Raw genomic sequence first — 26,512 nt, 5'->3', positions numbered from 1 at the left:
TAAAAGATCTGTGGATTTTAAGCATCATTCAGATTTTTATTTGTAGAAAAATTATATAATAGGTAAAAAAAAAATTAAAAATTACATGGGAACAAGGGTAAATATTTGATCCAGCATATTTTTGAATCCAGTTTACTACTACTAATACAAAGTACTGAATATAAATATATCCTTTTGTATGTAAATTGAGTAGTGTATAAGTCATCTTTGCATTGCATTACCCGCCGATCAAGTGAGAAACAACCAACATTGTGGCCAACTACCTGCAACCACACAGATTGCCCAAGGATGGAGTCTAGCGACAGTCTTAATGTGGTGGGTAAGAGGATCACAATACAAATAGGAGCTTGTACAAGTTCTTGCTTGTTTTTTCCTTTAAATAAGCCCATCCTAAATGAAAGAAGCAATTCAGCCATGTGTGAACCAGGGCTCAGTTAGGTGATCACTATATCCAGCAGTACAATAAATGGGAACAATTCTTACTGCACCCAGGACTATATGATCCTTCTAATGTGTCCAACTAATATATATATATATATATATATATATATATATATATATATATATATATATATATATATATATATATATATATATACACACATACATACATATACATACATACATATACACATACATATACACATACATATACACATACATATACACATACATATACACATACATATACACATACATATACACATACATATACACATACATATACACATACATATACACATACATATACACATACATATACACATACATATACACATACATATACACATACATATACACATACACAAAACATACATACATGCAGGTGGAGACCCCAGAGAAAGTGGTGGAGAATGAAGGGCTAAAATCCTGATGAAATCCTGTGGGGCTTCAAGATCCAGATGGATAAGGAGGTGTTGGCTTACCAACCAGACATTGTGATGGTAAACAAGGATGATAATAGATGTGGCAGTGCCAAGTGACAGCAACATCAAAGGAATATGAGAAGCTGGAGAAATACCAGGGCCTCAAAGGAGAACTGGAGAAGATAGATGTGGAAGGTGAAGGCAACAGTGATTCCAGTGGTGATAGGAGCACTTGGAGCAGTGACCTCTAAGGGTACCGTCACACAGTGCAATTTTGATCGCTACAACGGCACGATTCGTGACGTTCCAGCGATGCATTTACGATATCGCTGTGTCTGACACGCTACTGCGATCCGGATCCCCGCTGAGAATCATACGTCGTAGCAGATCGTTTGAAACTTTCTTTCGTCGTCTAGTGTCCCGCTGTGGCGGCATGATTGCATTGTGTGACACAGGTTGTATACGATGTGCGCACAGTAACCAACGGTTTCTACATCGCAAATACGTCATGAAATTATTGCTCCAGCGCCGTGTATTGCAACGTGTGACCGCAGTATACGACGCTGGAGCGATACTTATACGACGCTGCAACGTCACGAATCGTGCCGTCGTAGCGATGAAAATGGCACTGTGTGACGGTACCCTAAGGGTATGTGTCCATGTTCAGGATTGCATCAGGATTTGGTCAGGATTTTCCATCAGTATTTGTAAGCCAAAACCAGGAGTGGAACAATTAGAGGAAAAGTATAATATAAACACATGCACCACTTCTGTATTTATCACCCACTCCTGGTTTTGGCTTACAAATACTGATGGAAAATCCTGACCAAATCCTGATGCAATCCTGAACATGGACACATACCCTTAGTTGGGAAAATGGCTACAACAGATCCCAGGAGCAACACGTGAGCCCTCTGTCCAGAAAAGCACAATTCTGGGAACAACCAAGATCCTGCACACAACCCTCAAACTCCCAGGCCTCTGGTAGAGGAGCCGAGAATGAGAAAAAACAAAAAAAAAAAAAACACCCCTATCGGGGAGGGGTGAGAAGGAAGATATATAGATATCTGATCTATGCCAAATTTTTAACATTGGAGTCTATGGACAACATATCCACATCCATTGTCCTCTATTACTAACAGACCTAGCAAGAAGAAACATTTTCTTGCCAAATCCATTAGAAATAGACTATCGATGCTAAATTAACGGACATGTTGCCCATAGAGTGTTAGATCAGTTCGTGAATAATGGATTAAAGTTGTGTCAGCACGACTTTTTCCCCTAACGGATTTCTGCTGGATCTGCTCTAACTGATCATTACTGGACACGAGAACATGGCCTTACAGTGCCTCTGAATGGAGACAGGGCATGTTGTGTGGCCAGCAATATCCTTTCTGCTAGGACAATAAGGGCACCATCATCGGCACCCATGAGCAAAGTAACCCTGCAATCTCTCTAGGGCACAGCATTCAGATTGTATGTGGAGCAATGTCAAAGCCACGTATTTCCTCAATGTTCTCAGACTATGGGAAATGCCACAATTATAGGAGTTTATTACAAACCCAAAGTGGGGGAAACAACAAGCACAAAACGGTAAGACTGAACGGATTTCCAATGCTTGGATTGGAAACTATTTTTAATACAACAGACTGTTACCAATCATAAAATCATTCTGAACATTAATAATACTTCTATCCAGCATGCAAAGTGCTGGAAGAAAACTTTCTATCTGCACCGGCTTATAGGATTAGTCCTGGGATCTGCAAGGTCAAGGAGTTTGTGTTGGCAAATCCCGATCACCTGTATTGTAAATGCTCCCATGCTCCAGCACTGATCACTGCTTTTGTGGCTGCCGCAATGATATGTCGCACCGGCAGCGGATCATCATCATCATGGGCGCCATTGTAAGGTCCGGCAGACAACCCCTTTAAATTGTAAAAGTTATAGGAGTTTTAATTAAATCTACTATATTCTACTTATGTAGCAGAGATCTTGAAAATTATAAATCAGTGAATGGAACCTTTATAATTAAAGCAAAAAACTTGGACAGTCACAGTCTTGGCCATCTTCTGGGCTATACACACTGGACTGGAAATAAAGAGGCGCAAGGAAAAATAGTGACTGCATCTTTACCGTACAGCTCGTTCTTTTACAAGGTCTTCCAGGTTTATATCCAAATATATCTTCTTAAAAAGCTCAGACTACAACGGGACACCATCAAAAAGGCACAGAAGGGGTGTATATTATTTCAAATGGATGCCAATAAATCTATTAAAAAAACACATTAAATTAGAAGAGAATGTTTTCCAATGACCGGAGTGAAGTCTATTATATACAGTTAGACCCATTTTCCCAGAATCGTGCCGCTGAGTTTGGCACAGAAGATTGGAACGCGGTGAAAACATCCAAGGGCGAGTGACAGGTCCCTGCACATCACTTTGGGGTGGTGGCCTCAGAGACAACCTCGCCGGCTGCTAGCATGGATGGGCAGAGCTGCAGAACGCACAATACATAGGCACGGCGTGTTTTCCATTCATTGAATAGCCTGTTCTTGCTTTTGGCTTGATGAAACGATTCTCTCCCTCTACACATTGTCCGTGCCTTCATCTTACCAACCTCACCCCATTACTGAGCGCAGAGGTTGCACAATACATTCCTGCTGGGGAAACGTGGCAGCATTCTTTCCCTGGCGAGGTCGGAGCTGTAACAATAGTGGCGTGTATTGTGCGCTCTGATGTTACCGGGATTCCAGCAGGCGGCTTTTTGGCTACAGTGAGACAGACGTTAACACATTTGTAATTGTGACACCATTAACCCATGGCTGACAGCCACGGAAATCTGCTTTCTGCAAAGCATCATGAAATCCGTGACAATTCACAAAATAATTATTTTTTTCGCTTTTAAGCACTTATTTTACGCTTTTAAAATAAAACCTAAGGTGTTTTTACAGTTTCTGGTGGCATTTTTATTTAGCAACGTGTCTCGTTTTATAGCCATTTCAAGTTTTTTTTTTCCTGGCACCCTATAAAGAAATCTAAAGGTAAAAAAAAAAAAAAAAGCATAGCGATAAGAACGTAGAAAATGATCATTATTGCTAGAATCCAGCAGAAAAATAATCCATCATAGCTCAAGGAAAGCAAAACCAAAAAATTCATCATACAAAAAAAAAAAAAAAAAAAAAAAAAAAAGAACTGCCAGAAGCTGCATTTTAAAAATAAATGAAGCTACTGCAACTAAAGGCATCACAAAGCAAAAAATACATTAGTATTTATTTTCGTTAAAATAAACATCTGGTCACACAAGAAAATACTAAAAACGCTGAATATTCAGCCCATGTGAACATAATCTAAGAGCCCTAACAGTTTTGGGAGTCACTGGGCTAAGACCAATAGGAAAAAATTAAAATAAAGCCATAACATACCGCAAAAAAAAAAAATGTTTAAGGGTGCCCTAGGCGATTGCAGTAGTCAAGCGGTTTAGACAGGCCAAGGGCACAGAACGATTGTTAATACGATTGTTCTGTGCGCATGGAATATCACTGATCTCAGCAACTTACATGACAATAAGAACAAGAGTCAAAATCATCTCACCCAACAAATGAGTACTTTGCTCGTTCGTAAGACAACGGGCAGTCTGTTTAAACAGGCCAATAATAAGGAAATGGTTATTTCCTCAGGGTACCGTCTCACAGTGGCACTTTGGTCGCTACGACGGCACGATCCGTGACGTTCCAGCGATATAGTTACGATATCGCTGTGTCTGACACGCAGCAGCGATCAGGGACCTGCTGAGAATCGTACGTCGTAGCAGATCGTTTGGAACTTTATTTCGTCGCTGGATCTCCCGCTGTCATCGCTGGATCGGTGTGTGTGACACCGATCCAGCGATGCGTTCGCTTGTAACCAGGGTAAACATCGGGTTACTAAGCGCAGGGCCACGCTTAGTAACCCGATGTTTACCCTGGTTACCATCGTAAATGTAAAAAAAAAAAAAAAAAAAAAAACAGTACATACTCACATTCCGGTGTCCGTCAGGTCCCTCGCCGTCCGCTTCCCGCACTGACTGAGTGCCGGCCGTAAAGTGAAAGCAGAGCACAGCGGTGACGTCACCGCTGTGCTCTGCTTTTACTTTACGGCCGGCACTCAGTCAGTGCGGGAAGCAGACGCCGGGGGACGTGACACCGGAATGTAAGTATGTACTGTTTGGTTTTTTTTACATTTACGATGGTAACCAGGGTAAACATCAGGTTACTAAGCGCGGCCCTGCGCTTAGTAACCCGATGTTTACCCTGGTTACCCGGGGACTTCGGCATCGTTGGTCGCTGGAGAGCTGTCTGTGTGACAGCTCCCCAGCGACCACACAACGACTTACCAACGATCACGGCCAGGTCGTATCGCTGGTCGTGATCGTTGGTAAATCGTTTTGTGTAACGGTACCCTTAGTGTGAACGCACCCTTCGGCTGTGTGCACACACCCTTCGGCTGTGTGCACACATTGCAGATTTCGTGCGTTTTGGTAGCTTTTTTTTTCCTGTGGGGCTTTGTGACAAAACCTGGAGCAAAACCTGATGGCAGCAGCAAAAATTAATGAGAAACCTTACATATCATGCACACGTTGAGTATTTTTGACTTACAGATTTGGTACTGAAAATAATCCGCAGCATGTCAATTCTCTATGCATTTTTGCGCTGCGTTTTTCACCCATTGAATGCACTAATGAGAAAGAGGCAAAAACACCAAAAGCGCAACATTTTGAGGATGCGTTTTCCTGCCAAAAGATGCAGAACTTGTGCAGAAATTTCTGCAATCAAATATTCAACATGTGCACATACCCCAAATCATACAACTTGCTAACATACTTCTAAAGGCGCCTCAATATTCAGATATCCCTTATGGTACCAGGTCAGAAGCTTTACCTCTGGCCTGGCCATGAGCAAGAGCTTCCTGTGCCAAGTCTGATGGATAGACAGTGAGGGACTGGCTGAGGCTACTGAAATGAGCAGTCAGCCAGCCCCCTTCTCACAGAGAAATCTTGTTGAAAACTGTAAGCTCTCATGTCATGAACAAGCAAGGAGAGGAACCTTCAAACCTGGGAGCAAAGAACAAGCAAGAAGAGGAACCTTCAAACCTGGGAGCAAAGAACATCTCTTCAGTTAGGAGCCCCTCTGTGATTACAGAAATACAGAAGAATGCATATGTAGGTCTACAGAGAATTCACATTTGTTATTAATATTATCATAGGTGGCTAGGTACGACACCTGGTAGAATGCCCACAACGGTCACTAGACCTTGCCCTTTCTCTTGGAGTAATCAAAGATTAGTTACATCAAAGAAAATCATGCACAGTTGACAACATTACTACAATTCAACCGTTACATAAACTGTATGCTAACTAGTTAGCTTACTCATTTTAGTTTTGTTTGTTTTTTTAAAAAGTTGAACAGCGCCTTTAAAAAGGTGGCTATAAGAATTAAAGGGGTGGTCAGAAAACATTTATTTTAATCCTAAATGACAATTTCATGTCATAATCTCTCTTTTCTAATATACTTTAATTAAAAATTTCCTATTGTTCGCCCTCTGCTCTTTTTTTTTTTTTTTTTTTAATTCTTTCAGTTTGATGATGCTTTGTTTGAGACTCCCCAATGTATGCAGGAATAGACACAAGAGATGTAATCAGGGTGCAGAGTGTGTGATCACTGCCACAGCCTCTGCCCCCACGCTGAAACAAAGCATCATCAGTGACATCAGTTTCCGGGGTTGGGCTAGTCCCTGCGTCCACTATTAATTCTGAGATATGCTTAATAGCAGAGCTGTGGAGTCTGTGTCCATTTCGGTGGAGTCGGAATCAGTATAAAATGGACCGACTCCTAAAATATATAATACATTGGGTACAGTAGTACAATGCTGGAATCTGAGCTTCACTTTATGTACATTCTCAGTAGTGACCAGTGCTGTGGGGTCGTGGAGTCAGGGAAATTGAGGAGTCGGAGGTTTGGCTTAGGCTACTTTCACACTAGCGTCGGACGACGCACGACGAATTGCGTCGTTGCAAAATACCGACGCTAGCTGTGAATGCGCCGCACAACGGGGGCAGCGGATGCTGTTTTTCAACGCATCCGCTGCCCCATTGTGCGGTGCGGGGAGGCAGGGGCTGAGTTCCGGCCGCGCATGCGCGGTCGGAAAAGACGGGAACGACGCACCAAAAAACGTTACAAGCAACGTTTTTTGGTGGCGACGGTCCGACGCAACCGTCGCACGACGGTTGCGACGTGTGGCAATGCGTCACACTGTGTCGCTAATGCAAGTCAATGGAGAAAAAACGCATCCTGCAAGCACTTTTGCAGGATGCGTTTTTTCTACAAAACGACGCATAGCGACGTGCAGTGCAAGACGCTAGTGTGAAAGTAGCCTTACCGAGTGCACAGCCCTGCTTTGTAGGATAGTGTACTGAGAAGAATATGCACAGTGACACTAAGACATTGGGCTCTGATGAAAAACGACAAAGAGCGCACTGTCAGGAGAAATTTCAGTGAGCAGAGACCAGCGTAGCACCTTCAAGTGACGTGACTTGTGGGAGCTGGGTTGGTCCATGCTTGTCCTGCATGCCAGGTGATCTCCTTACAATGTGAACCGACAGTACGCTATTTTACTGGCTCATCACTTCTCATCAAAACTAGCAAGCGAGCGAACTGTCACTGAGCATATTGCACAGTGACAAGATTATACGGAGCATAGTCGGAATTGACAACCGATGCATGCTCGGTACAGCAGGGACTGACATCACTCATGATGCTTTATCTCAGGGTGGGGCCAGAAGCTGAGGCAGTGACCGCAGCCTCCGACCCCTGATGACTGCTCTTTGAGATCTCAGCATGCACTAGGGTTCCAAAACAAAGCATCAAACAGAAAGAAAAATAAAAAAGCAGTTAAGAATAGTAAAGGAACGATAGGGGATTTTTAATTAAATCATTACAGAAAAGAGATTAGATTAAGCAATTTTATATTTACAGACTATTAGGATTAAAATAAATGTTAATCAAGGATTAAACGGGTGGTCCGAAAATATGTGAGGGAGATGAAAGTGACAATTACCCAGAAAATGCATTTCAGCTGAAATTCCGTCATTAAGATCCATGGATAGCCAAAAAGTATGTTGTTCATTCTAACATTTTACAGCTTCAAATTTTTGGCAACACTGCCATGAAATGATCAAAATAATTACACATAAGCATGGCTGGAGAAATCCCAGGAGGGCCATACACAAGCAGTACTCGTCCTGGAGATCTCCAGCCGTCCCTGAGCTACAAGGAAGGCCATTCATTTCATCCGCTGCCATATAGTACTACTACTGCCTACAAATGTCAGACTGGCCACAGCTTTCCAAGAGAAAACCAGCGTTGGGGGTGCAAGGAGCGGCACTGGTGTGTAACTGATTGGGTTTCCGTTACTTCATGTCTCCTCCCAACCAGACTTTGGTCTGTAGGTGAACAGGACTAAATAAGCAACTCCATTTTGACAATATGAACTTCATTGAGTTACACTTTTTACATTTAAACCTATATAGATATCATGAGCAAGACAGTAAATAGGCCATAAATTGCATATAAAGCTAGAAGAAGCAGAAGATACTGTATATTACAAATATAAATGTTATCTTAATAATTAAAATAGGAACACACATACAAGACCAGATTCTAGGCTGATGAGAGATAACATGCCATACCTTCAAGGTACAAACAGTCAGATACAAGAGATAAATACAAGGTATATAAAGCCCTGTATGACCTAAATGTTACTGACGTATAGCGACGTAATAAAAGGTATCATAGTAAAAGAATGGTAGTAAATCTCAGAATACACAAAAAAATATAACAATACAGATCCATAAGTATGGAATGCAAAGTTGGTGGCATATATTATGTAAACTCTCACCAGTCCATAGAAAACCGGCCCCGACGCGCGTTTCGTATCAGCTTCATCAATTTTTACTTTTGTTACATTCTTGTCTAGAATACAGTACCACCATGCTCATAACGAACGTAACATTACACTAGACTAATTGCTCTGCCTGCAGCCCGATTCGGTGTGGGATATTTCTCAGCACTAGCAAGTTGGCATAATCAGAATAACTAGACTGCTCACATCATAGATGTATCAATACATAAATACATGAGACCAACAGCGTACAGATCAGCTATGATACATCATCTATATTCCATATATCGCTGCAGAGGATCTTTAACAGCTCTTGCTAAAGTCCGGTCCCATCCTAAAACGTATCTCCTCCATTTTTCAACAATTTTCAGCATAATAAATTAATTACACGTTGCTGCAAGGTCCATAGATGCTTACTGTAATTACATTGCAGGTAATATCATTAGTATTGCGGCACAGGCTATGGTAAAGGGTCTAGATTTTCTGCGACAGGAAATTTCGCTGCATCCGTTTACCTTTTATGTGCCGTCCACATATTAACCGAGCCAATACATCAAGCCCTGATCAATGTCTGAAATGGATAGACCAAGGCCAGAGCGTTCCTCTCTCCGTGATCTTATGCACCAGGGAGAGGTGTAGCCAGACATGTCTGCGGGACAAGACTCAGCAGACAGGGGAATGAGGATGGTATGTGCAGATAAGCCTATACATCGGGTCGCTTTCAGAAGACATAGCACATGCCTTAAATAGGAACCGCGCTGAATTCCGATGGCAGCCAGGCGGCGGTTACTGTACTCCGATACAATACATGAGCACACATCTGCCTCCCAGACTCCAGCCAACTTCTCCTCAATAGATCATGGCTGCGTGTCTGCGGATGAAACCCAACCTTCAGGGACCCGTTTTGACATGTTTGAACGTCAGATTTCCAGACAAAGAATGGGAGCTTTGTTCTGCTCAGTTATGGAGAATGGCATTTACGGCAAGAGGAATATTGCCCTCAGCGACTGAGCATGAAAGGCACGCAGGTGCTGCTCCAGTCTCGCCACCAGATAGGCGGCCTCATTAAACCAGACGGCTGCAGGTGCACCCCATATGACCCGAAAAAACCTCGGCAAAAATCGAAAGAATTAACATTTTTGTTCTGCCGATACAATGCACTGAGATTAAAAAAAATAAAATCAGAGAGGGGTGATGGATCACACACAGCATTCAGCGGGCTTTCTACCTTTTCATATTGGGATGGATTTCAGGCTTCATAGGAACCAATTACGACAACTACATGCGGTGGGTAGTGCATATAAAAATGCTAATTTAGCAAATCAGATGAATTATGAAATGACAGGCTCCAATATTATAGATATAATACAAGCTACAGCAAGTAAATAAGAAAATCATAAACATCGGGTACTTAGTAGTGATGAGCAGATGTGCTCTGATAAGGTGTTATCTGAGCGCCGTCGGCGTGCTCGAGAAATATGTTCTAGTCCCCACAGCTGCAGGTCTCGCGCCTGTCCAACAATGTAGCCGCAACATATGCAGGGATCGCCTATTTGTTAGGTAATGTGTTACGGCCGTCAAACAGCCATGAAACATGCAGGCGCGGGGACTCGAACATGCCAATGTCACTTGGTCAGCACCCAAGCATGCTCACATAACACCTTATCCCAGCATGTTCGCTCGTCAATAGTACTTAGTTAACGCTATTTTGATGTAAAAAGCCATCTCACCGCAACCGGCTGTACCCATTGGGACAGTCCTAACCGGTCTAGTGTTAAAACCAACATCATTGTGAATAAGGGCAGAGCAGGACAGGGACCAGACCAAGACACACATGCATTTGAAGTCATACAGATCAAATACTGAGCCACAAGAGTTTACAGCAAAACCAAAGAAATGAGCTGGACTATAACTGGCTATACGTGCAAGCATAAGCACATGTTCACACTGGCCATTTCACAGAAAAAACCCTAGAAAGACACAAAATGCATAAACACTCTACAGCAAGTAAATAGCTATAGTACATCTATATGACAGTTAAAATGCTTAATTTAAAAAATTACTCTCATTTCCCCATTTTACTCACTTATATATTGCCATCATATCCCACAGCGCTTTACAGACATCATCTCTGTCCCCATTGGAGCGCACAATCTAGTTTTCCCATCAGTATGTCTTTGGAGCGTGAGAGGAAACCGAGAACCAGGAGGAAACTCACAACACGGGAGAACATACAGACTCCTATAACTACCGTACATTAAAAAAAAAAAAAAAAAAAATATATAAAAAAAAATTCTAGGATGATTTAACATATACAATGCATGTCAATTTACCCTACAATGGTCAGTGCATATTTCTAGAATTCATAAAAATTGATCCTTTATGAAGAAAGCATTGGCATGAATACTTGGTATCAATATGCTGAACGTGGTGTGAAATCATTAGTCTAATATCTTTTATGGAAAACTGGCCTGTGTAAATGGGCCTTAAAGTGCACCTGCAGCTTGGGAAAACAATACATAAATCCTATGTAGTCTGTCTGCATGTTAAACTAAGCAGCAGCTACAATATGTTCCAGCTGCCAGATTTATGGGGTTACAGTGTGACCTACAATGAGACGATGGCTGCAGTTATGGATTCATACACAGCGTTTAGGACTTGTGGTTCTCAGAAGAGGAGACCAGCGACCTAGAGCAAGAACTTCATCAAGGCACATTATAAATTCCTGTTTATTTTTTCTTTCCAGTAGGATACAGGATGACCGGTTGTAAATTCACACTGAAGGCATCAAAACTAAGAATTAAAGGGAACCTGTCACCCCCCAAAATCGGAGATGAGCTAAGCCCACCGGCATCAGGGGCTTATCTACAGCATTCTGTATATATTACACACTTTAAATGGTCAGAATCCGTCGACCATTAATAGCAGTGGCGATTCATCATCCCATTTCTGCAGAATTACACCCATGATTACGGATGTGATGTTTACCCATTTGTTCAGCTTTATGTGACATAATAAACATCTTAGGTCTGTCAGCCCTCCTGTCTTGTAGGTTCTAGTGACCAGTACGGTTCTCCATGAAGAAACAATTCTGGATCATTTTTTCTTATAACTCTGAATTGTGCCTTTTTTTCTGTTACGCCTTCAGATTAAAGGGAACCTGTCAGCAGGATTGTGCTCAGTAACTAAAGGTACCGTCACATTAAGCGACGCTGCAGCGATATAGACAACGATGCCGATCGCTGCAGCGTCGCTGTTTCGTCATTGTGTGGTCGCTGGAGAGCTGTCACACAGACAGCTCTCCAGCGACCAACGATGCCGAAGTCCCCGGGTAACCAGGGTATACATCGGGTTACTAAGCGCAGGGCCGCGCTTAGTAACCCGATGTTTACCCTGGTTACCAGCGTAAATGTAAAAAAAAAAAAAAAAAAACACTACATACTTACATTCCGGTGTCTGTCGGGTCCCCCGGCGTCCTCTTCCCTGCACTGTGTAAGCGCCGGCCCTAAAGCACAGCGGTGACGTCACCGCTGTGCTTTGCTTTACAGCCGGCACTGACACATTCAGTGCAGGAAGCTCTGAGCAGCAGCGCGGACGCCGGGGGACGTGACAGACATCAGAAGGTGAGTATGTAGTGGTTTTTTTTTTTTTTACTTTTACAATGGTAACCAGGGTAAATATCGGGTTACTAAGCACAGCCCTGCGCTTAGTAACCCGATATTTACCCTGGTTACCATTGTAAAACATTGCTGGCATCGTTGCTTTTGCTGTCAAACACGACGATACACGCCGATCTGACGACCAAATAAAGTTCTGGACTTCTAGCTCCGACCAGCGATATCACAGCGGGATCCTGATCGCTGCTGCGTGTCAAACACAACGATATCGCTATCCAGGATGCTGCAACGTCACGGATCACTATCGTTATCGTTGTTAAGTTGTTCAGTGTGAAGGTACCTTAACACACAGTGTCAGGTCTGCGCCATTATATTGAGTAAAGTGATACCTTGGTTGATGAAATCCGTCTTGTTGTTTTTTAATCTTCATTTTCAGTTTTGTGTTTTATTGAGATTCTCGTGTCCTAAGGCATGCTGAGGTATGTGGTGCTCTGCTTATATATTCATAATGCAGACTGCTCACAGGTCACTGATCCCTCACTGACCTGCCCCCTAGTTTGCATAATGAATATACTAATGTGTGTATTTGAAAAAAAAAAAAAAAAGTCACTTCATCAAAATGGCGGCCAGCCTGTCAGTTAGTGCCTATTACATAGCTCTGCAGGGAAAAAAAAAAAAAAAAAAAATCACCATCAAAGTGACGCAGTCGGTTGCGCCTGCACCATATTGATGTAGTGTTTTTTTTTGGCTGTAGTAACAAGAAGCCGGCGGCGGCGCTTGCACAGTAGCATCTATCAGAACGCGATAGATGCTAATGCACAGCCGACGACGCCATTTTTTTTTTCTTTCCAGCACAGCAATATAATAGGCACTAACTGACAAGTGATAGAGCGCAGATGACCCCATTTTGATGAAGTGACATGTTTTTTTTTTTCAAATACACACATTAGTTTATATTCATTATGCAAACTAGGGGGCAGGTCATTGACCTGTCAGCAGTCTGCATTATGAATATATAATCAGAGCACCACATACCCCAACCCCGCCTAAAATAGGGGGCAGGTCAGTGAGGGATCAGTGACCTGTCACAACCATACAGATGAATACCTAATCAGAGCACCACATGAAGACCCCCCACAGGCCGCCCCGAAGCACGAGCATATCATTAACTCAAAACTGAAAATAAAGATTAAGAAACGACCACAAGATGGAATTCATCAACCAAGGTATCATTCAATCAGTATAACGGCGCCGACCTGACACTGTAGGTTACTGTGCACAATCCTGCTGACAGGTTCCCTTTAAAGAAGTTTTCCACCAAAATAAAAAAGAGGTAAAACATAGGTGAGACTTCCTATCAGACAGGCACAGCTCCTCCACACGCACTACCACCTACCTCCACCAGTGATCCCCACAATTAAATGACAGCTGATTAGTCTCCCTGTTTAACTTCCTGACACACGATCAGTGGCTGTCGACTGACTACAGCGGTCATGTGGTGCCCCCCAATTGGATATTGAAGCAAGAGACTGTCAAGGGACACAGTACTGAATGGGGAGGAGAGGAGCTTGTCCAGTAGCAGATTATCTTTTTGTTTTTCCTGCCCTGGACCCATTAAGTTACTCTTACAAAGTTGTAAACAGTGAAGTTTTATGGAGAAATTGGGGAGACACGAAAGGTAAATGGTAAAATGTGCTTGTGTTGTAAGGTCCATCCATCAACATAATAATAGGGTGTTCACATAAGGCTGCATGACCGGTCACCAGCCAGTATGTGTACAGTACAGACACAGAGGGCTAGTAAGTGAGTGGAGGGTGTGTGATCAGATGCTACAAGGGTCCTGGTTTGAAAATAAATGTTGTATGGGCCAAACGGGGAGAGTTGGATAAGTGAGGCGAGGCGGTAGGCCAGTCTAAAGAAATGCGATAGGCCACGCTTAATAAAACTGTGGGGATTGGGAATCAATCGCTGTGTCCTGGGTAATGCATGCTAAACAATTGGCACAGCACACAAGAAGTCAATGGGAAGTTTGGATTATGGAGGATTGCAGTTTTACGTCATTAGCAGAACGGAGGACACGGGTAGGGTGGTATGATGGTGCTGGACCGTGGAGCGCTTTGTACGTGAGAGTGACAAGTTGATATTGAACTCTATCGATAGAGTATCCGCTACTTGTGAACGTACACTTCTTTACTATAGGAAACATCTGGAGAGCACTAACCAAACGCTCAATTACACTGGATTGGGACCTGAACTTGTCAGCCATATATAACCACGATACCCAAAGACTGATACAGGAACGTCTGAATTCGGACTTATACCTTCAAAGCACAAGTCTAGACCTCACATTCTCAGTATGTGTCAGCTCCGCAGATATTATCAACCTAATCTACCAGTCACATTTTCCATATCTCCAAAGCTTCCAACGTAAAATGGTCAAAAGCCTAAACAAAGCTTTAGATTAATGCTTTGCATCAGATTTTGTAAATGTTTCCAGTCTATGTCCTCTCTTCAATCCAATTTTCATTCCATGCTTGGACCATCGTGTATAGTGGTACATTATACACACACACACGCACAACACCCTAATAGAACCTGATGTAATAATATATTTATGGAGATGCTGTAAAAAAAAATCAAGTTTTAACTAAAGAGCAATGTCTGACATGTCCAATAATTAGAAAATCACCGAGCCTTGAATCTTATCAGCGCGTTGGTGATTTTTCCTGGCTCCTAATCGCTACCTCCCCACGAGAAACAGGCGGCTGTTAATACTAAGGTATACTCCTACATATCTTGGCAGAACATATTTAAGAGAAAACTAACAATGTTTATTTAATGACATTTTATAATGCCAAACTGCTAGAACGTCTTGCTTTACTTGTAAGCATATTAGCTACAAATTACATATTTCAGGAAATGATAAAGTTGTTTTGCAGTGGAGGGCAGTGAGTAAGTACTGCCTAGCCGTCCTTATGGGAGCACTAAAGACGGCCATACACAAACAGCTAACTGATTATACAGTGGATGTCTATATTCCCTAACAAAAACCATGAGCAGACCCTTCTCTGCCATCTTGTCTCTTAGGAATACGGACAGCTAAAATTTAACCTGTCTTACAAGTTACACAAAGAAGAACTTTTCCATAACCTCTGCCATGAAAGCAGGAAAGAGCTGGGACTAGCCCATACTAGTCACACATCTAGCTAAAAAAAAAAAATCGGCAGCTTTGGCCAACATTCATCTGTGCAGTGGAATGCATTCTACTGTTCCCTGTAATCAGCCATTACTACACCTCTGCTTATCCGAATAGCTGCATCAGGAACCCGGATACCTGGAGCGCTCCCGATCAGCTGTTTGGCACCGCAGCTGCATGGTGTCACGGCTCGGTGATTCGGATAACCTCTCATCGGAAGCTATTTGATCAACCCTAGTAGTAAATAATGATGAGCAAAAGTGCTCAGATAAGGCATTATGCAGGGATTGCTTGTTTGTTAGCCAATCGCTGCATGTGTTGCGGCTGTCGAACAGCCGTGAGACATGCAGCCGCGGGGACTTTAACATTTTTCAAGCACACCAAAGTAACTGTTGGCAGACGGGCATGCTCAGATAACACCTTCTTCTACTGTCACAGTGATGGCCTATCTTTAGGATAGGCCATCTGATCGTCCGAGTTTCGACACCCCCGACAATTAGCTGTTATTGGCGGCCACAAGTACTCACTTCCCGAGCTGCTCCGTCTACTTGTAGTGGCCAGGGATGGTACTGCACATTTGCCTTTTAAAACCAAAAGGAGGTGGACGTGCAGTACTAACCCCGGCCACAACAAGCAGCTCGGCAAGTGAGCACTTCCAGCCAGCGGCCACTGAAACCATTGACAACAGCTGATCGGCAGGGATATCAAACCCCAGCTGATCAGACATTGATGACCTATCCTAAGAATAGGCGATCAAAGTAGTGGACAACCTTTTAATTTAATTTAATTTAATGACCACCAAAAGGACTTAAAACTGATATGCGGTATAAGTGATTAGCATCCTCCAATGGGTGACATTCCAGCAACTATCAGCTGTACACTATAGCTGACAACTTGCCGAATCAGCCATGATCAGTGTTGGCACCGACCATGGCACTTTAACCCATTAAATACTGATGTAAATAGTGACTACAGGATCTAGATGGTTAACATAGTGTGGAGGCTCCCTCTGTAGCCCCATTGGCACCCTGAGAGCTTTTATTCACCCCTTCCTTTTCCCGCTGGGTGCAATATTTTCTGGAATTTCCGTCGGTTTCCTCCGTAGTTCACGCGTGCGCAAAGCAATCTTGCCTTGCGCACGCGCAGTATGCTTTGCCCAACTGTGGGCAAAGCCGAAAAGCAGTAGTGCGCATGCGCCGGCGCACTATGTCCCGGAAGTATTTCGCTGTGTTCCGAAAATGCGCGCATCGCTGACCCCTCACGTGATCGGGGGTCAGCGATGCGTCGGCATGACAACCAGAGGTCTATTGAAGACCTCTATGGTTGTTAATGCCGGATTTCTGTTAGCGCCACCCTGTAGTCGGAACTCATAGCAATGCAATTCTACTACATAGGAGCGATCTGAGCATTGCTCCTATGTAGCAAAGTTTTAAAAAATATGAAAAAAAAAAAATTAATATATATACATACCGTATTTTCTGGTGTATAAGACGACTGGGCGTATAAGACGACCCCCAACTTTTCCATATAAAATATGGAATTTGGGATATGCCCGCCGTATAAGACGGGGGTCATCTTATACGCCCAGTCATCTTATACGGCGTGTGGTTCCCAGGGTCTGGAGGAGAGGAGACTCTCCTTCAGGCCCTGGGATCCATATTCATGTAAAAAATAAAGAATAAAAATAAATATTATGGATATACTCACCCCTCCGACAGACCCTGGACCTCACTGCTGCAAGCGTCTGCCTCCGTTCCTAAGAATGCAGTGTGTAGGACCTGCGATGACGTCGCGGCTTGTGATTGGTCGCGTGAGCGGTCACGCGACCAATCACAAGCCGCGACATCATGGAAGGTCCTTCACTCTGCATTCTTAGGAACGGAGGCAGACGCTTGCAGCGGTGACAGCCAGGGGCCATCCGAGGGCGAGTATATCCATATTTTTTAATTTTATTCTTTATTTTTTACATGAATATGGATCCCAGGGCCTGAAGGAGAGTCTCCGGCGTATAAGAAGACCCCCGACTTTTGGGACAATTTTTAGGGGTTAAAAAGTCATCTTATACGCCGGAAAATACGGGGTGTGTGTGTGTGTGTGTGTGTGTGTGTGTGTGTGTGTGTGTGTGTGTGTGTATGTATGTATGTATGTATGTATGTATGTGTGTGTGTGTGTGTGTGTGTGTGTGTGTGTGTGTGTGTGTGTGTGTGTGTGTGTGTGTGTGTGTGTGTGTGTGTGTGTGTGTGTGTGTGTATATATATATATATATATATATATATATATATATATATATATTTTATTTAAAATCGCCCCCCTTTCTCCCCATGCAAAATAAAACAATAAAAAAAAAAAAATCAAACCTACACATTTGGTATCGCCGCGTTCAGAATCGCCCGACCTATCAATAAAAAGAAAGTATTAACCTGATCGCTAAACGGCGTAGCGAGAATAAAAATCGAAACACCAGAATTATGTTTTTTTGGGTCGCCGCGACATTGCATTAAAATGCAATAACGAGCGATCAAAAGAACGTATCTGCACCAAAATGGTATCATTAAAAACGCCAGCTCGGCACGCAAAAAATAAGCCCTCACCTGACCCCAGAGCATGAAAAATGGAGACGCTACGGGTATTGGAAAATGGCGCAATTTTTTTTAGCAAAGTTTGGAATTTTTTTTTCACCACTTAGATAAAAAATAACCTAGACATGTTTCAGTTTTAGCATTTAGTGAACCTAGCAAAAAAGCCAAGCAAAAAACAAGTGTGGGATTGCACTTTTTTTTGCAATTTCACCGCACTTGGAATTTTTTTCTAGTACACGACATGGTAAAACCAATGATGTCGTTCAAAAGTACAACTCGTCCCGCAAAAAATAAGCCCCCACATGGCCATATTAACGGAAAAATAAAAAAGTTATGGCTCTGGGAAGGAGGGGAGCGAAAAACAAACACGAAAAAATGGAAAATCCCAAGGTCATGAAGGGGTTAAACTTTATATAAAGTGTTAACAAAATAAATCAATATTTTACAAATAGTAAAGCCACTTGAGACTCAAGGTCTACAAAAATTCAATTAATTTAATTTTTGTAGACCTCGAGTCTCTAGTGGCTTTGCTATTTAGTGTAGGACTCGTAAGCGTGGGGACCCTTGGCATGGGTTACGAGCTTGCATACTTTGGCCAAAATATCAACCGATACCTCACTATTTTCGTATATATATTTTTTGCACTATATTTTTCGTGGTGCAGCCAAGCCCAAACACGCTCGGTCTCGCATGAGGGGTGTTCGCACTGGGATGCATTGAGAGTGTGCTGGCCAGTCCGCCTAATTGAAAAGGAGTGGCTATGTGGAGAGTGGCTGTTGATCTAGTATTTTGCACCTGTGTTGCTTACATCTTGCTTTATGGGCAGGCTGCACACTGCAGGGCATTTGTTCCAAAATCTGGGCAGGTAAGTGTTGCTGCCTTTTTTTCTGCTGTTGAAAAAAAACATTTTACAAATGGTGCTGATGTAAGGCAGGCCTGAGGGAAATGTTATTTACTATTGTTTTTGTGTGGTGTGACTATATGGATTAAAGGAGTTATCATTCAAAGTTTGAACATTGCTGCAAAAATTATTTGAAATTGTCAAAACATCTGACATTTTTATAAGTAAAAAAAACATATCAACCTAAGTTCACCATTAATCAAAGTATAATGAGTTATGAAAAAACAAACAGTCTCCAAATCAACATGATACGTTGAAGCATTCCAGAGTTATTGCTACAAAAAGTGACAATGGTCAAAAATTGGGCCCGGTCACTAAGGGTACTGTCACACAGTACCATTTTGATCGCTACGACAGTACGATTCGTGACGTTCTAGCGATATCGTTACGATATCGCAGTGTCTGACACGCAGCAGCGATCAGGGATCCTGCTGAGAATCGTACGTCGTAGCAGATCGTATGGAACTTTCTTTCGTCGCTTGATCACCCGCTGACATCGCTGGATCGTTGTGTGTGACAGCGATCCAGCGATGTGTTCGCTTGTAACCAGGGTAAACATCGGGTAACTAAGCGCAGGGCCGCGCTTAGTAACCCGATGTTTACCCTGGTTACCAGCGTAAACGTAAAAAAAACAAACAATACATACTTACATTCCGGTGTCTGTCCCCGGCGTCTCAACTTCTCTCCACTGTGTGAGCGTCTGCCAGCCGGAAAGCGAGCACAGCGGTGACGTCTGACGTCACCGCTGTGCTTTCCGGCTATGGCGCTTACACAGTGGAGAGAAGCAGAATGCCGGGGACAGACACCGGAATGTAAGTATGTACTGTTTGTTTTTTTTACGTTTACGCTGGTAACCAGGGTAAACATCGGGTTACTAAGCGCGGCCCTGCGCTTAGTTACCCGATGTTTACCCTGGTTACCGGGGACTTCGGCATCGCTCCAGCGCCGTGATTGCAACGTGTGACCGCAGTCTACGACGCTGGAGCGATAATCATACGATCGCTGCGACGTCACGGATCATGCCGTCGTAGCGATTAAAATGGTACTGTGTGACAGTACCCTAAGAGTTTAAATCAACAATCAACATAAACAATAAAAAAAACAAAATACAAAGCTAACAGCACTATCCCGGGGTGTGCCGTCACTGGCATTTCCATGCATGTTTGCAGTTTTTAAATGCTAAAGATTTATTCATGCACATTGCTAGAAGTTACTGACATGTGGGCCTCAGAAGGTCTATTAAAAGGTGCATTTTGTTACAGGTACTTCTTATATATTTTAAAATACTAGACAATGGTCAATTATGAATTTCTTTTTTTATTTAAAATTTTTGGTTTGAAGAGAGCAGAAACAGTGACAACCAGCGTAAAACTAAAAAGTTGTATCCAACCTCAGAAGCAAGATATCAGAAAACAAAAATCCCACGGGGAAGGAAGAAAGAAAAAGAAAAAAAAAAAAAGACTTTACATTTCTGTAGATTTAAAAAGCAAATAAAGTGTAACTGATATCGTAAAAGCCTCATGACAGCTGTGAAAATGTGTCTGTCTGGTCTTTAGCTGGGCTCCATCATCAAAATTAAGTCTCAAATTGCTGAAGGCAGCCTGATCTCATGGCCAACCCATGTAATGCTGTCAAGCATCATCCGCTAGCAATAAGTGCGGTTTATAGAGGAGGCAGACAGAGTATCCGACGTCAATGAGAAGTCACAACTACAATCATTCTGATATATAATGCTAGGAAGGGATGACACATTTACAGGCCAAACCCCAAATTTAATGTATGCATTTTAGTATACACACAAACCAGCTCAAAGGAAGAAACACACACACACAATACCTTTAGCTCACAGAAAACTACATCAGGCTACAGTGTGTATTATTTTAGCAATCCATGTGAAAATACCTACCGTATTTTTCAAACTATAAGACAATTTTTTTCCCAAAAACTTTTTTTTGGGGGGAAACATAGGGGGTACGTCTTATAGTCCAAATGTAGCTTTATGGGGGGTGGCGGCGATGGTGGAGCAGGATTACCTGAGGCAGAGTTCCTTCCTTTGGAAGCTGGCAGCAGAGGTGTGATGCCCCAGGCCACATGTCGACGGTGAGGAAGAGTGGATTGACGAGATCGCAGTGTGCGCAGGCACCGCCTCCAGGGGCCCACAGTTTTAGGAAAATGGCCATCGGAAACTAATGCATTCTGCTCTGCCTCACCGCCGACACTGGGCCCGCAGCAACACATCACTGGGGTGCCCACTCCTCCCACATCTGCTGCCGGCTACCTGAGGAAAGGACCATGCTTCCTGTGACCCCGCTCAATCGCTGCCGCCGTCACCCCCAGGTAAGATACCTTAAATTCGGATTATAAGACGGACCCTCCTTATATTTAAAAAAAGAGAAAAATCTTTTTTTCCTAATTTTCCACCCAAAAATTAAGAGTGCGTCTTATGGTCCGGTGCATCTTATAGTTCGAAAAATACAGTAACACTGCAACAGTGATAAAGCTATGTGCACACAGATTCTTTGCTGAGTTTTTGGGGCAGAAACTGAGCTGAAACTCTTCAAAAGCTCGAGGCTCTGCTGCAAAAACTCAGCAAAACAAGTGTATGAACATGCCTCAAGAGTACTGATAACCATCCATGTAAAGATCTTAAACGAGCTTTCCCACAAACACAAAGTACATTTTAATCAATAGATCTTGGAATAAAAATAATTTCCACAATTCGATGTGTTAAAAAAAATTTTAGTGTGTGGAGATAATCTTGTAACTGTGGCCCTGCTATGTGTTATGTAATTGCTGTGTCCAACTATGCAGAGATGCTCCAGTTCATGGTCGACCCATAGCACAGCTGGTCAGGGGAGGAAGCAGAAGAGTATACAGACAGGACAGCACAGAACCACAACTGATCCTCAGATGTAAAACATTTTCGTGCCTATGTTTTAGGCCATAACCATGTAGACATATTATTCAACAGCTTTTTTATATATTGGACATCAAGGGCTTACACTCACTGCATTGTCAGGAAAAAAAAGAGAATGTCAGCAAAACTAAAGATATCTGAAATCAAGCATATGTTGCTTTTAATTTCTCTCTTGCAGATTTGAACTAAAAGTTTTTGCAAAGCTGCCGCATGTCAATTCTTTGAGCATTTTCTACCCAAACGACTGAAAAAGAGAAAAATGTGATGCAAACACTCAATGTGCACATAGCCCAAGTCATCTCTCAGGGACTTCTGATTTCTGTCCCATTGTACACAGTTATGATGACCCAAAATCCCAAGCTAAAGTGTGAATGTTGTTAGTTCACGCCACTATGGAACATAAATGACAATAATCTTTCATAATTCAGATTTCAAAATAAGATACTCAATATGGATTCAATTTTGATCCTTCATAGAAAAGGACGACACCGGCGATACGTAATATTGGGGTACGTTTAACCACTGGATCCATTTCATTGTTGTAAACCAGATTTGGTAAAGGACAAAAACCTAAAGGTCTGGACTCCGTCCGCAGACGCTTGTAGCCATCTACTCATTGATTCTAACTACTGTACTGAATGACAGCTGCAGTGTAAAACATTGAACACAACTCAGTGTATGTGCTGGACTGCAAACCACAGCACAAACCTAACAAATGAACGCAAATGCCCCGGGTCAGAGTGATTTATAAGTTATAGAAGTGGAACATTCAGGGATAGGGTGATACACACACCTGTGGGGAGTCACCACTAGATGCAGGCCTGCTGCAATTCTTCACTTATGCTAATTGTGCGACATCAGTGCCCTTTAATTTATCACCTCCATCCACACGGCCTTATGCCACATCCAAATTGCCCCTCCCCCATGCTCTTCCACACTGTACCCTGCCCCCTCTCCCTCCCATGCTCTTCCACATTGCATGCATTCCCTCTCCTCCATGCCCTCCACAATGCACCCTGTCCCCCTCTCCCCCATGCCCTCCACATTGCACCCTGTCCCCCTCTCCTCCATGCCCTCCACATTGCACCCTGTCCCCCTCTCCTCCATGCCCTCCACATTGCACCCTGCCCCCCTCTCCTCCATGCCCTCCACATTGCACCCTGCCCCCCTCTCCTCCATGCCCTCCACATTGCACCCTGTCCCCCTCTCCTCCATGCCCTCCACATTGCACCCTGCCCCTCTCCTCCATGCCCTCCACATTGCACCCTGCCCCCCTCTCCTCCATGCCCTCCACATTGCACCCTGCCCCCCTCTCCTCCACATTGCACCCTGTCCCCTTCTCCTCCATGCCCTCCACATTGCACCCTGTCCCCCTCTCCTCCATGCCCTCCACATTGCACCCTGCCCCCTCTCCTCCATGCCCTCCACATTGCACCCTGCCCCTCTCTCCTCCATGCCCTCCACATTGCACCCTGTCCCCCTCTCCTCCATGCCCTCCACATTGCACCCTGCCCCTCTCCTCCATGCCCTCCACATTGCACCCTGCCCCCCTCTCCTCCATGCCCTCCACATTGCACCCTGCCCCCCTCTCCTCCACATTGCACCCTGTCCCCTTCTCCTCCATGCCCTCCACATTGCACCCTGTCCCCCTCTCCTCCATGCCCTCCACATTGCACCCTGCCCCCTCTCCTCCATGCCCTCCACATTGCACCCTGCCCCTCTCTCCTCCATGCCCTCCACATTGCACCCTGCCCCTCTCTCCTCCATGCCCTCCACATTGCACCCTGCCCCTCTCTCCTCCATGCCCTCCACATTGCACCCTGCCCCTCTCTCCTCCATGCCCTCCACATTGCACTCTGCCCCCCCTCCTCCATGCCCTCCACATTGCACCCTGCCCCTCTCCTCCATGCCCTCCACATTGCACCCTGCCCCCCTCTCCTCCATGCCCTCCACATTGCACCCTGCCCCCCTCTCCTCCATGCCCTCCACATTGCACCCTGCCCCCCTCTCCTCCATGCCCTCCACATTGCACCCTGCCCCCTCTCCTCCATGCCCTCCACATTGCACCCTGCCCCTCTCCTCCATGCCCTCCACATTGCACCCTGCCCCTCTCCTCCATGCCCTCCACATTGCACCCTGCCCCTCTCTCCTCCATGCCCTCCACATTGCACCCTGCCCCTCTCTCCTCCATGCCCTCCACATTGCACCCTGCCCCTCTCTCCTCCATGCCCTCCACATTGCACCCTGTCCCCTTCTCCTCCATGCCCTCCACATTGCACCCTGTCCCCCTCTCCTCCATGCCCTCCACATTGCACCCTGCCCCCTCTCCTCCATGCCCTCCACATTGCACCCTGCCCCTCTCTCCTCCATGCCCTCCACATTGCACCCTGCCCCTCTCTCCTCCATGCCCTCCACATTGCACCCTGCCCCTCTCTCCTCCATGCCCTCCACATTGCACTCTGCCCCCCCTCCTCCATGCCCTCCACATTGCACCCTGCCCCTCTCCTCCATGCCCTCCACATTGCACCCTGCCCCCCTCTCCTCCATGCCCTCCACATTGCACCCTGCCCCCCTCTCCTCCATGCCCTCCACATTGCACCCTGCTCCCTCTCCTCCATGCCCTCCACATTGCACCCTGTCCCCCTCTCCTCCATGCCCTCCACATTGCACCCTGCCCCCCTCTCCTCCATGCCCTCCACATTGCACCCTGCCCCCCTCTCCTCCATGCCCTCCACATTGCACCCTGCCCCCCTCTCCTCCATGCCCTCCACATTGCACCCTGCCCCCCTCTCCTCCATGCCCTCCACATTGCACCCTGCCCCCCTCTCCTCCATGCCCTCCACATTGCACCCTGCTCCCTCTCCTCCATGCCCTCCACATTGCACTCTGCCCCCCCTCCTCCATGCCCTCCACATTGCACCCTGCCCCCTCATACCCCACTCACTATCGCTCCTCATACAATCACCCGTCCTCCCGGACTCCTCGGTCATGCCCAGCTTCTCCTCTGTACAGCGGCCATCACTACAGTGCACACACTCCGGCCGGAATCACGTCTGCACGGTGTATGTACAGGTAACCTCCTCCCCTTCCTCATTGTGTGCACTCTCCTCCTCCCGTTCTTCGCGGACTCCTAGCTTCAGCACGCCCGGAAACACACACAAAGCTCCTTCACCTACCATTAATCAGCCTCGGGCCGCCACTGAGTAGAAGGACGTTGATGGTAATAATAAAGAAGGCCGGCAGCTCCGCCATAGTAACCAGCGCACAGCCACCACTAACTGCGCGACCACAAGCGATCCAGACAGAGCAGCACTACGGGAGCGCGCCGCACAGCACGGCCTCCTTCTATCCGTGGAACGCAAAGTCTGTGTTCCACGCCTCAGTATCAGTGAGTTTCACCCACAGCCGTAGTGGGAAACAGAGTGCATCTATTGGTCATACACTGTGACCCGCCTACTTTCCTCACCAAGTGGGAGGGGACGAGATGACGTCAGTTGAAGAATCTTTTGTTTCGACTCTGTGGGTTGCGCGTATGCGGGTCGTGTGTGGTACGCGCCTTAAAGGGGCAGTACTACCTGGCGTTGGCCGTCTGCCGGCATTTAATAAAGCGCCTGTCTGTCTGGGCCCTGCCTGCAAATAGACACATGCCCGAGTCTCCTGCACAGGGGCGCCTGAGGCCACCCGCCGGAGCAGCGACCCCCTCTGCTCCAGTCAGAGATCTGCTCCACGGGCGTGCAGCGGTGTTCGTGCTCATTTCTTGTCATTCCGATCATTCATGTTGGCCCTATGTGTGCAGGCTGGAGGTGAGGACTGGCCTCCTCCCTCCATAGGTGCCATTACTGAGAGCAGGACAACATGAAGGAAACAAGAACTTTTCCTGATTTCTAATCACGCGTGACCACAGATACTGAGCTACTACCGCTGACCCCTCCTCTCTGCTGCCGCTGACCCCTCTGTCCTGCCGCTGACCCCTCTGTCCTGCCGCTGACCCTCCTCCTGTGCTGCCGATGACCCCTCCTAAGCGCTTCCGCTGACCCCTCCCCTGTTCTGCCGCTGACCTGTGTTTATGCTGACCTCTCCTCTGCACTGCTGCTGACACCTCTGCGCTGCCGCTGACACCTCTGTGCTGCCGCTGACCTCTCGGTGTTTACGCTGACCCCTCCTATGTGCTGCCGCTGACCTCTCTGTGTTTACGCTGACCCCTCCTCAGCGCTGCTGCTGACCCCTCCACTGTGCTGCCGATGACCCCTCCTAAGCGCTGCCGCTGACCCCTCCCCTGTGCTGCCGCTGACCTGTGTTTATGCTGACCCCTCCTCAGCGCTGCTGCTGACCCCTCCACTGTGCTGCCGATGACCCCTCCTAAGCGCTGCCGCTGACCCCTCCCCTGTGCTGCCGCTGACCTGTGTTTACGCTGACCCCTCCTCAGCGCTGCTGCTGACCCCTCCACTGTGCTGCCGATGACCCCTCCTAAGCGCTGCCGCTGACCCCTCCCCTGTGCTGCC

General features: G+C 45.4%; 1 protein-coding gene across 2 annotated transcripts in view; it reads right to left on the bottom strand.

Moving 5' to 3' along the window:
* Positions 1-25,419, bottom strand: part of ACVR1B (activin A receptor type 1B) — a 46,912-nt gene extending 21,493 nt beyond the window's left edge. Inside the window, exon 1 of one of the 2 annotated variants that reach the window (XM_077297415.1) lies at positions 25,187-25,419. In XM_077297415.1, the coding sequence (XP_077153530.1) occupies positions 25,187-25,262 (76 nt within the window). In that variant the 5' untranslated portion in view covers positions 25,263-25,419. Of the gene's footprint in view, positions 1-22,803; positions 22,912-25,186 lie in introns of those variants that run through there. The other variant, XM_077297416.1, reaches the window with a different exon arrangement.
* Between the last annotated feature and the right edge of the window lie 1,093 nt (positions 25,420-26,512).

This window comes from Ranitomeya variabilis, chromosome 3, assembly GCF_051348905.1.
Source record: "Ranitomeya variabilis isolate aRanVar5 chromosome 3, aRanVar5.hap1, whole genome shotgun sequence".
NCBI lineage: Eukaryota > Metazoa > Chordata > Amphibia > Anura > Dendrobatidae > Ranitomeya > Ranitomeya variabilis.
Note: the sequence above shows the minus strand (reverse complement) of the source record. Positions and strands in the feature narration are given on the sequence as shown.